Source organism: Chiloscyllium plagiosum, unplaced genomic scaffold, assembly GCF_037043375.1.
Source record: "Chiloscyllium plagiosum isolate Xiang-an unplaced genomic scaffold, Cpla_swu_hap1 HiC_scaffold_6, whole genome shotgun sequence".
Classification (NCBI taxonomy): Eukaryota; Metazoa; Chordata; class Chondrichthyes; order Orectolobiformes; family Hemiscylliidae; genus Chiloscyllium; species Chiloscyllium plagiosum.
The window spans coordinates 96,797,265-96,812,180 of record NW_028270144.1 but is presented as its reverse complement, the minus strand read 5'-3'; the positions used below and the strand labels follow the sequence as shown (position 1 = coordinate 96,812,180).

General features: G+C 41.4%; 1 protein-coding gene across 10 annotated transcripts in view; it reads left to right on the top strand.

Annotated features, from left to right (window-relative positions):
- LOC122551067 (E3 ubiquitin-protein ligase TRIM62-like) overlaps window positions 1-14,916 on the top strand; it is a 256,003-nt gene that overhangs the window by 40,759 nt on the left and 200,328 nt on the right. For all 10 annotated transcript variants that reach the window (XR_015757456.1, XR_015757457.1, XR_015757458.1 and 7 more), the window contains exon 5: window positions 9,917-10,065. Coding sequence is in view for 6 of the 10 variants with exons in the window: in XM_087988248.1 (XP_087844374.1) it covers window positions 9,917-10,065 (149 nt within the window). In the remaining 4 variants the exon portion in view is untranslated. The remainder of the gene's footprint in view (window positions 1-9,916; window positions 10,066-14,916) is intronic.

Sequence of the window (14,916 nt, the reverse complement as noted above, 5' to 3'; positions counted from 1 at the left end):
AAGGAGCTAGTGAGACAGTCATATGTTGGTTTCAATTTAGCAAAATGCATGACATCCAGGGAAATTTCTTTTAGGTTGGAAAATAGTTAATAGTCATAGAGATATACTGCACAGAAACAGATCCTTCGGTCCAATTTGTCCATGCCTACCAGATATCCTAAATGAATCTAATCCCATTTGCCAGGATTTGATCCATATCCCTCTGAATCCTTCCTATTTATATACATAATGCAGGTGCCTTTTAAATATTGCAATTGTACTAGTCTCCACCACTTCCTCTGGTAGCTCATTCCATACATGCACCACCTTCTGCATGAACAAGTTGCCCCTTAGGTTCCTTTCAAATCTTTCCCCTCTCACCTTAAACCTATGCCCTCTATTCTGGAGTTCCCCACCTGGAGGAAAAGACTTTGCCCCTCATGATTTCATAAATTTCTATATGGTCACCTCTCAGCCTCCAATGCTCCAGGGAAAATAATCCCAGTCTATGCAGCCTTGCCCTTCAGCTGCAAGCTTCCAGCCCTGGCAACATGCTTGTAAATTTTTTCTGAACCCTTTCGAGTTTCACAACATCCTTCCTATAGCAGAGAGACCAGAATTGCATATAGTATTCCAAAAGTAACCTAATCAATATCCTGTACAGCTGCAACATGACCTCCCAACCCCTAAACTCGATGCATTGACTAATAAAGGTAAGCATACCAACATCTACTTCACTATCTTATCGACCTGCGACTCCATTTTCACGGAACTATGAACCTGTACTCCAAGGTGTCTTTCCCTAAGAACTTACTATTAAGTGTAGAAGTCTTGCCTTGATTTGCCTTTCTAAAATGCAGCACCTCACAATTACCTAAATTAAACTCCATCTGTGACTCCTCGGCCCATTGGTCCATCTGTCCAAGATCCCATTGTACTCTGAAGTAACCTTCTTCGCTGTCCACTACACCTTCAACTTTGGTGTCATCTGCAAACTTACTAACCATACTTCCTATGTTCACATCCAAATCATTTGTATAAATGACAGAAAGCAGTGGACCCAGCATTGATCCTTGTGGCACTCCACTGGTCACAGACTTCCAGTCTAAAAAACAACCCTCCACCATCATCCTCTGTCTTCTACCTTCAAGCCAGTTCATAATCCAAATGGCTAGTTCTCCCTGCATTCCATGTGACCTAACCTTGCTAACCAGTCTACCATGAGAAACCTAATTAAATGTCTTACTGTTGCAACTCCTTCTTTTTTTTCAAAACAGGAGAGATGTAGGAAGCAGCACACCACAAGCTAGTTAGCTTAACATTTGCCATATGGAAAATAATAGAAGCTATTATTTAAGATGTTATAACAGAGCACTTGGATAAATTCAAGGTAATCAGGTGGAGCCAACTTAGTTTTGACAAAGGGAAATCATGTTTAACTAATTGATTGGAAATCTTTAAACGAGTAACTTGTACTGTTGATAAAAGGAAACCAGTGGATGTATAGTACTTAGATTTCCAGAACCCATTTGACAAAGTGCCAAATCAAAGTTTATTGTGGAAAATAAGAGCTCATGGTGTACAGGATAACATACTGGCATGGAGAGAAGATTGGCTGGCTAAAAGAAAACAGACAGTAGGAATAAGTGAATCTTTTTCAGGCTGGCAGGATACCGTGAGTGGGTATGCTACAGGGATCGGTGCTGGGGCTTCAACTCTTTGCAATTTATGTAAATGATTTGGAGGAAGGGATCAATGGTATTGTAGTTAAATTTGCTGATCACACAAAGATAGTGAGTTTTGAAGGGAACATAGGAGCATTCAAAAGGCCATAGATAGATTAAGTGAATGGGAATAGATCTGGCAAATGGAATACAATATGGGAAAATGTGAAATTGTCCTATTTGGCAAAAAGAATAAAAACCCAGGCTTCAAGGTGACACATGCCACCAAATATTCCTAAGCAATGAATGGGACTTATTTTGGGACAAACCAGTAGAATGTTGGAACAGTCCAAATCTGATACATTAACATCGTATAATTCTTATCTGGTGCTGGTGTCCTGTTAACTCCAAGTGCCAACATCATTTGGACAGGTAAATAGATAGAATAGAATAGAATAGAATAGAATAGAATAGAATAGAATAGAATCCCTACAGTGAGGAAACAGGCCATTTGGCCCAACGCGTCCACAATGTCACATCAAAATGGTGAGAGGTTGCAGAACCCTAAAATGCAGAGAGATCTGGGTATCTTAAAGCATGAATCATAGAAGATTAGTATAATGTACAGCAAGTAATCAGGAAAGTTAATAGAATATTATGGTTTATTATGAGGGGAAGTTTATGCAAAGGTAAGGAAGTTATGCTTCAGTTATACAGGTATTTGTGAAATTGCATCTGGAGTTTTGTGTACAGTACTGGTCATCATACCCATGGAATTATGTTAATGCGTTGGAAGTAGTTCTGAGAATGTTTATTAAACTAATACCTGAAAATACCAGATTGCCTTTTGAGAAAAGACGAGATAGGCTTGGCCTGTATTCTCTGCAACAAACACAGAAATTACAGGAGGAACTCAGCTGGTGTGGCAGCATCTGTGGAGAGAAAGCACAGACAATGTTCCAGGTCCAGTGACTCTTCCTCTGAAGAGTGAGACTGCAGAAATAATAATGGAAAGTAGGAAATGGCAGATGAACTGACTAGTTATTTTGCATCAATTTTCAAGATACAGTTCAATGTAACATTCCAGAGGCAGCAATAAATCATCAAATGGAGGAAATCAGGAAAATTACGATTATGGAAAAAGTAGTGCTGAGTACGTACGTGGAGCTACAGGCTGGCAAGGGTCGGGGTCCTGATGTATTTCATCTGAGGATCTTAAAATAATTGGCTGATGAATTGGTTGATGCATTAGGTGTACCCTAGAACTCTGTGGGAAGCTAGAGAAGTAGCGATTGCTGGGCTCTTACTGTATCATCGATAGTCACAGGTGAGGTGCCGGAGGACTGGAGGTTGGCTAACGTGGTGGCACTGTTTAAGAAAGGTGGTAAGGACAAGCCAGGGAACTATCGACCAGTGAGCCTGATATCGGTGGTGGGCAAGTTGTTGGAGGGAATCCGGAGGGACAAGAGGTACATGTATTTGGAAAGGCAAGGACTGATTAGGGATAGTCAACATGGCTTTGTGCATGGGAAATCATGTCACACAAACTTGATTGAGTTTTTTGAAGAAGTAATAATGAAGATTGATGAGGGCAGAGTGGTAGATATGATGTATATGGACTTCAGTAAGGTGTTCGACAAGGTTCCCATGGGAGACTGATTAGCAAGGTTAGATCACACGGAATACAGGGAGAACTAGCCATTTGGATACAGAACTGGCTCAAACGTAGAAGACAGAAGGTGGTGGTGAAGGGTTGTTTTTCAGACTGGAGGCCTGTGACCAGTGGAGTGCCACAAGGATCGGTGCTGGGTCCTCTACTTTTTGTCATTTACATAAATGATTTGGATGCGAGCATAAGAGGTACAGTTAGTAAGTTTGCAGATGACACCAAAATTGGAGGTGTAGTGGACAGTGAAGAGGGTTACCTCAGATTACAACAGGATCTTGACCAGATGGGCCAATGGGCTGAGAAGTGGCAGATGGAGTTTAATTCAGATGAATGCGAAGTGCTGCATTTTGGGAAAGTAAGTCTTAGCAGGACTTATACATTTAATGGTAAGGTCCTAGGGAGTGTTTCTGAACAAAGAGACCTTGGAGTGCAGGTTCATAGCTTCTTGAAAGTGGAATCGCAGGTAGATAGGATAGTGAAGGAGGCGTTTGATATGCTTTCTTTTATTGGTCAGATATTGAGTACAGGAGTTGGGAGGTCATGTTGCAGCTCTACAGGGCATTGGTTAGACCACTGTTGGAACATTGCGTGCGATTCTGGTCTCCTTCCTATCGGAAATATGTTGTGAAGCTTGAAAGGGTTCAGAAAAGATTTACAAGGATGTTGCCAGGGTTGGAGTATTTGATCTATAGGGAGGGGCTGAACAGGGTGGGCCTGTTTTTCCTGGAGCGTTGGAGGCTGAGGGGTGACCTTATTGAGGTTTACAAAATTATGAGGGGCATGGATAGGGTAAATAGACAAAGTCTTTACCCTGGGGTCGGGGAGTCCTGAACTAGAGGGCACAGGTTTAGGGTGAGAGGGGAAAGATATAAAAGAGACCTAAGGGGCAACCTTTTCACACAGAGGGTGGTACGTGTATGGAATGAGCTGCCAGAGGAAGTGGTGGCGGCTGATACAATTACAACATTTAAAAGGCATTTGGATGGATATATGAATAGGAAGGGTTTGGAAGGATATGGGCCAGATGCTGGCAGGTGAGACCAGATTGGGTTGGGATATTGGGTTGGCATGGATGGGTTGGACCAAAGGGTCTGTTTCCGTGTTGTATATCTCTATGACTCTAGTGTTAATTTTTCAGAACTCCTTTAATTCAGTGGTGGTCCCATTAGATTGGACAATAGGAAATGTAACTTTTTATTCAAAAAGGGAGGGAAATAGAAAGCAGGAAATTACAGGCTGGTTAGCTTAACCAGGCTTCAAGGTTACACACGCCACTAAATTTTCCTAAGCAAGGAATTGCACTTATTTTGGGACAAACCAGTAGAATGTTGGAACAGGCCAAATCTAATAAGTTAAAATCATATCATTCTCATCTGGTGCTGGTGTCCTGTTAACTCCAAGTACCAACATCATTTGGACAGGTAAATAGATAGAATAGACTCCATACAGTGAGGAAACATGCCATTTGGCTCAATGCATCCACACCAACCCTCTGAAGAGCATCCAAACCAGACCTATTCCTCTACCCTATCCCTGTAAACCTGCATTTCCCATGTCTAACACACCTAACCTACATATCCCTGAAAACTATTTAGCATGGTCAATCCACCTAACTTGCACATCTTTGGAAACCAAAGCACCCAGTGGAGACACTAGGAGAATGTACAGACTCCACACTGACAGTCGCCCAAGGCGAGAATCGAACCTGGGACCCTGGCACTGTGAGGCAGCAGTGCCAACCACTGAGCTACTGTGCTGCCCTAAGAAAGAAGTCACACATCATAGAATCAGGCCCTCAGCCCAACCCATCCATCCTAACCAGATTTCCTAAATTGAGCTAGTCCCATTTGGCTGTGTTTGGCTCATATCCCTTGAAACCTTTCCTTTAGGGTGGCACGGTGGCTCAGTATTCCCTCACAGTGCCAGGGACCCAGGTTTGATTCCACCCTCGAGCGACTGCCCACATCGAGTTTGCACATTCTCCCCCCATCTGCATGTGTTTCCCCTGGGTGGTCTGGTTTCCTTTCACAATCCAAAGATATGCAGGCCAGGTGAATTGGCAATACTAAATTGTCCATAGTGTTCAGGGAAGTGGGGGTTAGGTGCATTTGTCATGGGAAATGCAGGGTAAAAGGTGAAGGGGATGGGTCTGGGAAGGATACTCTTCAGAAGGCCGGTGTGGACTTGTTGAGCCAAATGGCCCGTTTCCACACAGTAGGTGTTCTTTGGTTCTATAATAGTATCAATTTAATTGAGCAGCATTGTCAAGGATTTGGTTTGTCACCAAAGACAACTTTAAACAGCACAGATTATAGCAGGCTGGTGAATAAGGAAGGATAGGTAAGCAAGATGACCAATTTCAAATGATGGAAAATGCTTTGGGAGTGTCAAGTTAACCATGTACTGGTAGCATAGTTAGCATTGGTCAGTACAGAGCACTTGTGAATATTATTTTCATTACACTGCAGCTACTGGCTTCAGACAGTATTGTTTGGTTCATGTCTGGATGTAACTTCAATTCATCTATCTGGAAGAGAGGTCTTTATAATGCATAGTTAAACATGAGTGCCAAGCTCTGTCTCAGCAATTATATTTCTAAATATTTAGGCAGTGTGGGTAGGAGCATCTGTATTGTCTAATTCATCATTAATACTGGAACTCCCTTGGGTAATTTTTAAATCCTGCTTGACATCATGCTGGATGTACAACCATGTGGAATTAAACCAAAGTAGAGTGAGACCACCCCCTGCAGGAAGTCTCACCTCACTTCACAGTTGAATCAGATCAGCCGTGACTAGATTTACAATGTCACCCATAGCATGACCCAGGTAGAAACTGTTATTCACAACAACAACAACAAAGTTGCAGTTGAGCCAAATTAGATGTTGGGATGTATCTGTCATAAATTAAATATTAGTCAGGTCACGCTTGACTGACACAAACACAGTTATCGGTTCAGGTAACCTTTCATCAGAATGCAAGAACTATATTAACTTTGCACAGGTGAATGATAGGTTAGTTGCCAAGTATGGCGGGATGTTTGAGCCATCCTGCCTTAAAAGGATATAACTGCAACAGAAAGTACTCAGCAGCATGTTCAGAATATTTACATGTCTTGGATGTAGGTTTGCTCGCTGAGCTGAAAGGTTCATTTCCAGACGTTTCATTACCTTACTAGGTAACATCTTCAGTGGACTTTATGCAAAGCAATGCTGAAACTTTCTGCTTTCTGTTTACATGTTTGGGTTTCTTTGGGTTGGTGACATCATTTCCTTTGGTGATGTTATTTCCTGTGGTGAAGTAACTTCCTGTTCCTTTTCTCAGGGGGTGGTAGATGGGGTCTAACTCGATGTGTTTGTTGATAGAATTCTGGTTGGAATGCCATGCTTCTAGGAATTCACTAAAATTCACTAAAGAGGAGGAAAACAACAACAAACTGCCATTCCTCGATGTCACAGTAGAGCAAACAGCCAATGGGGAACTTCAAACCAGCATCTACAGAAAAACAACACATACAGACCAAATATTGAATTACAATAGCAATCATCCCAACTCCCACAAGAGAAACTGCATCAGAACATTATTTCAACAAGCCAACACACACTGCAGCACAAAAGAACTATGCAGAGGAAAATCATCTATACCGTGTTCAAAAAGAATGGGTACCCAATATACACAGTCTGCCGATTTCTCAGCAACAAACCCAAACAAGCAGACAAAACACATCCAGAAACCTTATCCACTCTCCCCTACATCAAAGACAAGTCAGAAACGACTTCCAGACTACTCAGACCCCTTGGCATCATGGTAGACCACAAACCCAGCAATACACTAAAACAGCAGCTAATGAACTTGAAATACCCTATACAGACAATGAGCAAAACTCATGTCATTTACAAAATACCATGCAAGGACTGCAACAAACAATACATTGGACAAACAGGCAGAAAACTAGCCACTAGGATACATGAACACCAACTAACCACAAAAATACATGACCCTCTCTCACCAGTATCCTCACGTATGGATGAGGAAGGACACCACTTCGACTGGGACAATACATCCATCCTAGGACAAGCCAAACAAAGACATGCATGAGAATTATAGAAGCATGGCATTCCAACCAGAACTCTATCAACAAAGTTAAAAATCACACAACACCAGCTTATAGTCCAACAGGTTTAATTGGAAGCAATCTGAAAGGTAATGTGCTTCCAATTAAACCTGTTGGACGATAACCTGGTGTTGTGTGATTTTTAACTTTGTACACCCCAGTCCAACACCGGCATCTCCAAATCATGTCTATCAACAAACACATCGAGTTAGATCCCATCTACCACCCCCTGAGAAAAGGAACAGGAAGTGACTTCACCACAGGAAATAACATCACCAAAGGAAATAACATCACCAACCCAAAGAAACCCAAACAAATAAATAGAAAACAGGAAGTTTCAGCATTGCTTTGCATAAAGTCCACTGAAGATGTTACCTAGTAAGGTAATAAAGCGTCTGGAAATGAACCTTTCAGCTCAGCGAGCAAACCTACATCCAAAACCTCAACCTGAGCTACAAATTTTCTCAAAACTTACTGTTACATGTCTTGGAGGGTGGAATTTCTTCTAGATATCATTTCAGAATCTTCTTCTGTAACTGGTTGAGACAGATTCTTCTCTTTGACCTCTATTAATGGCTCTCTCTGCAGAACAATAATGTTTATCATTAGTAGGTTGTAATAATCTGTGGTATCCTGTTCAGGCACTGCAAGAAAGACCCTTAGGTGAGGAATGTGAACACTGATTCTCAGTCTTGTAACAAAGTTCCAATGGTATCCTTCATTTTATAGTGAGTAATCCATGTGGAAACTAATGAAATCCCTAATCTTGTTCCGTCAGCTACATGAAGACAACGTGCATATTTTAATGATTTATCAAGTATGCCCTGCTACTGAATGGAATGCTTAAGTAACTTAATCACACAGCAGCAGTCGACCGCTGATCTTGTCCTTGATGTCATTTTAATTTATGGTTACAGAAGGTTTGATAGCATTGTTATCTCAGAAAGTTCTGTTTCTACAATTAGATCTCCTTAGAAATAAGGAACTGTGATTACCTTATCCTGTATAGTTGGTACTGGTGCCTTGCTGTTGATCCCAAACAGAGTATATCACTGATCCCACTTGAGAGAGAGTAAGAGAACAAGAGGGAAAGATGGGGGTGGAATATCAATGGGAGCAATGTAAATTTTGTACAAATGCAGTTTCCTACTGAATACATCACATGAATTGTTGAAATGAATCTTTAAGAACTACACATAGCTTCAGTAAGGAAAACAAAAAAAAATAAAAACAGATATAAATTAGTGTATCAAATTACCCTGACTTTGTATAAGTCCCAAGTAGAGACCCTGACATTATCAAGAAGAGCATAGAGCCATAGAGATGTACAGCATGGAAACAGACCCTTCGGTCCAACTGATCAGATATCCCAACCCAATCTAGTCCCACCTGCCAGCACCTGGCCCATATCCCTCCAAACCCTTCCTCTTCATATACACATCCAAATGCCTCTTAAATGTTACAATTGTACCAGCCTCCACCACTTCCTCTGGCAGTTCATTCCATACACATACCACCCTCTGTGTGAAAATGTTGCCCCTTAGGTCTCTTTTATATCTTTCCCCTCTCACCCTAAACCTATGCCCTCTAGTTCTGGACTCCTGACCCCAGGGAAAAGACTTTGTCTATTTATCCTATCCATGCCCCTCATAATTTTGTAATAAGGTCACCCCTCAGCCTCCGATGTTCCAGGGAAAACAGGCCCAGCCTGTTCAGCCTCTCCCTGTAGCTCAGATCCTCCAACCCTGGCAACATCCTTGTAAATTTTTTTTGAACCCTTTCAAGTTTCACAACATCTTTCCGATAGGAAGGAGACCAGAATTGCACACAATATTCCAACAGTGGCCTGACCAATGTCCTGTATAGCCGCAACATGACCTCCCAACTCCTGTACTCAATACTCTGACCAATAAAGGAAAGCATACCAAACACCTTCTTCTCTATCCTATCTACCTGCGACTCCACTTTCAAGGAGCTATGAACCTGCACTCCAAGGTCTCTTTGTTCAGAAACACTCCCTAGGACCTTACCATTAAGTGTATAAGTCCTGCTAAGATTTGCTTTCCCAAATGCAGCACCTCGCATTTATCTGAATTAAACTCCATCTGCCACTTCTCAGCCCATTGGCCCATCTGGTCCAGATCCTGTTGTAATCTGAGGTAACCCTCTTCGCTGTCACAATCCAGAAATGATTTATGTGGTTAATGAGCAGCTGCAGTACTATTCAGGTACTGAAGCTTTGCCTCCACTTTTATTCCTTAAGAATCTTAGCATGCAGCTGGTGCACACGCCTTCAGGGTCATAGTTTTGTTCCTGCTGTAATATACTTTGATGCACACAATAGGCCCTTTGAAGATCTCAGTACCTCATGAAATAGATCAAGATATATTTAAATGTATCTTTTGTTAGTTTAAAATGTTTTTGTTTCTATGGCGAATGTTGTAATATTCAGATTATCCAATCATGATATTCATTTATTTAATACTCCAGCATCAACTCCTTACTCAACAAGAAGGAATTGGTTATCCATGATACTGTGGTTGATGATGGCAAGCTTTCTTCTTTGATTAAGTCGATCAGCAAGCTTTTCAACAGTTTGTCCAAGAATGATACCTCAGTCAGGAAGGCACTACTGGCATGTGAGTTTGAGAAATATATTTTGTAATACTGCTATATGCCTAATTACATGACAATTTAAAATAATTGAAGGAAGAAATAAAATGGTCACTGAAGATGACATGTTTATTCATTCTATACCTAAGTTTTTTATGCTTTGTTAGTTTTCTATATATACATTGACCATATCTAACACTACCTTACCATCACCTCTCAAAGCTTTCAGATTCCTTTTTGACATCTAGTATTGAATGAATAGGGATTCCCTTTGATTAAATATTGGGCAGATTGAAGCCATTGTTTTGTTTCTGCTTCAAACACCATTCCATCGTTCTTGGCTTCCTCCCTCTCCCTGGTAGTCATCTAAAATTAAGCTAGCCTGTTCATTATCTTGTTGTCAAGATGATCTTTAGACCTCACATTCAAGTCACTATTGTTATTTAACCTCTGTAACATCATTCAGCTTCACTCCGCCTCAACTGGAAACCTCTTTGATGGTTTCATTACTTCTAAACTTGATGCTTCCGAAACATCCCTGATTGATTTCCCAAATTCTACCCTCTATGAACTTAATGTATTTGTTCATGGGATGTGGGCATTGCTGGCAAGGACAGTATTGTCACCTCTCCCTAATTATCCTTAAACTTATTAGACCTATTCAGAATAAATCATGTTACTGTGGATCTGTTGTTATATCTAGGTAAAGATAAAAGGTTTCCTTCTGTGAAGGGCATTAGTGTGTCAGGTGTGTGTTTACAACAATTGATAATAGTTTCATGGTCACTGTTACTGTGACGAGATTTTCATTCCAGATTTATAAATTAATTCAGTTGTACTAATTGCCAATGGTGGGTTTGAAACTTGAAGTGATCCAAACTTCTGGTGCTTGTTCTTAAGTTGCATCAGATCCAATACACCTGTACTCCTTGATCTATGTTGGTTCCCTGTCAGGCCATATCTTGATTTTAAAGTTTTAAGCCTTGTTTTCAAATTCTTCTAGGCCCCTCCCTATAATGTAATCTCTTTCACCCCCTCTAAATGTATGCACTTCTCTAACTGTACACTGTGGCCTCTTGATCATCCCTGAGTTGAGTCACTCCACTATAGGATCTAAGCTTTGGAATTCAAAAGAGAAGGGGCTGATGTGATGGTAATATCACTGGATTAGTAACTCAGAACTCCATATTAATGTTCTGGGTGCATGGTCCAAATGACACCCTGGTAAATGGTGAAAATTGGATTAAGTAAAATATCTGGAATTAAAAGCTATCCGATAAACAACTATATAGCCATTGTTATAAAAGTCTGCCTGGTTCTGGAAAATCTGCCCTCTGACTTGCATGTGATTCCTGACCTGGGGACAGGATGGAAACAGGTGTCCAGGATATCCTCATCATGGACTATGCACCTCAGGAAATCTCATGGCTTCAGGTGAAGCTTGTGCAAGGAAATTTCCTGCTGATTACCACCACTGGCCCTTGTTTGGCTCACAAATCAGTGAACCTTCTTGTTGAACACCACTTGGAGGAAGTGCTGAGAATGGCACGGGCACAAAATGTAACTCTGCATGGGGTTGTGTCCATCATCAAGTGTGGCTTGGTGCCACCACTATTGACCAAGCTAGATGAGTCCGTGGGAACATAGTGGCTAGACTGGATCTGTGGCAGGCGGCGAGAGAACCAACATCAAGAAACAAATCTGTGTGACTTCATCCTCACCAATCTCCTTGTCACAGATATACCTGTCTATGACAATATCAATATGAGTGACCATCACTTAGGGAGACCAAGTCCATCACACTGATGTTATCCTCCATTGTATTGTGTGGCACTACCACTATACTAAATGGGACAGACTTTGGACCTAATTACTCAGACTGGGCATATATGAGGCATTGTGATCCATCAGCAGCAGTAGCAGCAACAGAATTGTACTCAAACACAAGTACAACCACATAGCCTGATTCTACCATTAAAATCAAATGTGCAGAAATACGGCTCATTGCAGGCTGGAAGAACAGCACCTCATTTTCTACTCAGGGACCCTACAGCCTTCAAGACCCAATATCCAATTTACTAATTTTAGGGCCTAAACATTTTCTTTCATGTCCTTTACCCAACCTCAGTGGCTACTTTCATCACAATCAACCCATTTTCACCTGCTAATGGTTCCTATTATCAACTTTTCTTATTCTCTGACTCATCATTATCCATCTCTTTGTCTGCCAAATTGCTGTTCTTCCTCTTTCGGATCCATTTTCACCTTTTGCATACTCCTCCGGCCATCCCTTCACCCACCTACACCCCCTATCTTCAGCATACGTATCACCTTTTCTTAGCTACCATTAGTTTAGAAGAAGTGTCACTGGACCCAAAATGTTGACTCTGCATTGTCCCCACGGATGCTGCCAGAACCTGCTGAGTTTCTCCAGTAAATGCTGTTTTTGTTTCCCATTCTTTGTTCCTTTTTCGCACAGGAGAGCATGTCAGAAGGTGTACCAGGCATATCTAAAATTGAGGTGGCAGCCTGGTGAAATTACAACACATGTCTCAATGCATGCTAAACAGTGATAGCAACATACATTAGAGAGATCTAGGCAATCCCACAAACAGTGGATCAGATCAAAGCACTGCCGTCCTGCCACATCCAGACATGAATGAGGTTGGACAATTAAACAACTCACTGTTGGAGTTGGTTAATATCCCCATCCTCAATGATGGGAGAGTCCAGCACACAGTGCAAAAGAGAAGGCTTTTGTAACAGTCTTCTGCGAGAAGTGCTGAGTGGGTGATCTGTCTTCCTCTGGAGATCCAAAGTACAGCCAATTTGATTCATTCTATGTGATATTAAGAAAAGACTGAAGGCACTGGATTCTGCAAAGGTCATGTGCCCTGACAGCATTCCAGCAATTGTACTAGAGATTTATGCTCCAGAACTTGTGCCGCCCTCACCAAGCTGCTCCGAAACAACTACAACATTGGTATCTGTCTTACAATGTGGAAAATTGGCCAGGTCTTTCCTGTATACAAGAAGTGGGACAAACCTGATCTGGCCAATTACTGTCCCATCAATTTGCTATTGATTATCAGCAAAGTGATGGAAGGAACTGCCAATAGTGCTATCAAGCAGCACTTGCAAAGAAATAATCTGCTCAATGACACTCAGTTTAGGTCCCACAAGGACCATCTGCTGACCTCATTGCTGTCTTGGTTCAAGACAGTTGAATTCCAGAGATGTGGTGGGCATGATAGCCTTTGCCAGCATGGACCATTCGCCCATGTGTAGCATCTAAGAGCCCTCACAAGACTGGAGTCAATGAGATTCAGGGAGAACATTCTCCATTTGTTGGAACCATAACTAGCAAAAGGGAAATGGTTATGGTTATTGGAAGTTTAGCTCCTGCATATCACTGCAGGAGTTTCTCAGGAAAGTGTCTTAGGGCCAATCATCTTCAGCTACTTCATCACTATCCTTCACTCTGTCATAAGGTCAGAAGTGTGGATGATTGCACAATTCTTGCATAATTTGCAACAACTCAGAGACTAAAATAGTCTGTGTCTATATGCGGAATGACCTGGACAACATCCAGCCTCAGTGGCAATTATCATTTAAACCACACAAGTGCCAGGAAATGATTAGCTCCAAGAAGAGAGAATCTAATCATTTCTCCTTGACAGTAATTGGCATTTCCATCATTGAATTCCCGCTACTAACGTATTGGGGATTGCCATTTACCAAAAACTGAACGGTTCATGCTTGAAAGTACTGTGGCTACAGGAACAGATCAGAAGTTAAGAATTCTGCAGCGAGTAACTGCTCTCCTATCTCTCTAAAGCTTGACGACAATCTATAAAGCACAAGTCAGGAATGTGATGGAATATTTCCCACTTGCCCGTTGAGTGTAGTTCCAACAACAAGAATGTTGATACCATCCAAGGCATAGCAACCCATCTAATTGGTCACTTATCCACCATCTTCAGTGCTTTTTCCCTTCACCACTGATGCACAGAGGCAGCAGTGTATTCCATTTACAAAATTAAATGTAGTACCTCACCAAAGCTCCTCTGAGAGCACCTTCCAAGCTCTTGATCTTTGCCACCGAGAAAGACAAGGGCAGAACATGCATGGGATGATGCGACCTTCCAGTTCCTCTCCAAGCCATGCACCAAGTGATTTAAATTACAGAGGAGCTTCTATTATCTGAACGACACGGGCGGGGAGTATTATGTTTGGATAATTGAATGTTCGGATAATCGAATGTTGGATAACACAGTTTAGCCACGCATTGGGACCTTGCAATTTTGTTTGGATAATCTAAAATTTGATAATCAACTTTTGGATATTCGTGGTTCCTCTGTATGTTGTAATTCCTTCGCTATTGATGGATCAAAATCTTGAAATTACCTTCGTAACAGCATGGGGTGACCCTGCATCCCAAGGATTACAGTTTATCATTACATCCTCCAGGAACATGAGGGAAGGATAATATATACTAGCATAGTTAGTGACATTGATCACTCATGAACAAAAGTCAAAAACCTCTCTGTCTCTCTATTTCACTTCTGTTATTTATGGTACTTCTTAATTTCTTTGACCAAGCTTTTGGTCAACTGCCCTACTATCCCTTTATGTGTCTCAGTATCATGAAACTTTTATTTAACCTATTTTTCCAGTTAACCTTTTCAGAGATGTTATACACACCTCTACAGAAGGTGCATCTTGGAACCTGGGCCTCTCAATTCAGAGGTAGGAAAGCTATCACTGCACCACAAAAGGATCAACAAATGTTTTATAATATTCTTGTGACGCACCTTTGGATACTTTATTATGTTAGAGGCACCATATAAGTGATGCTGAAGTTGATGCTGAAGTTT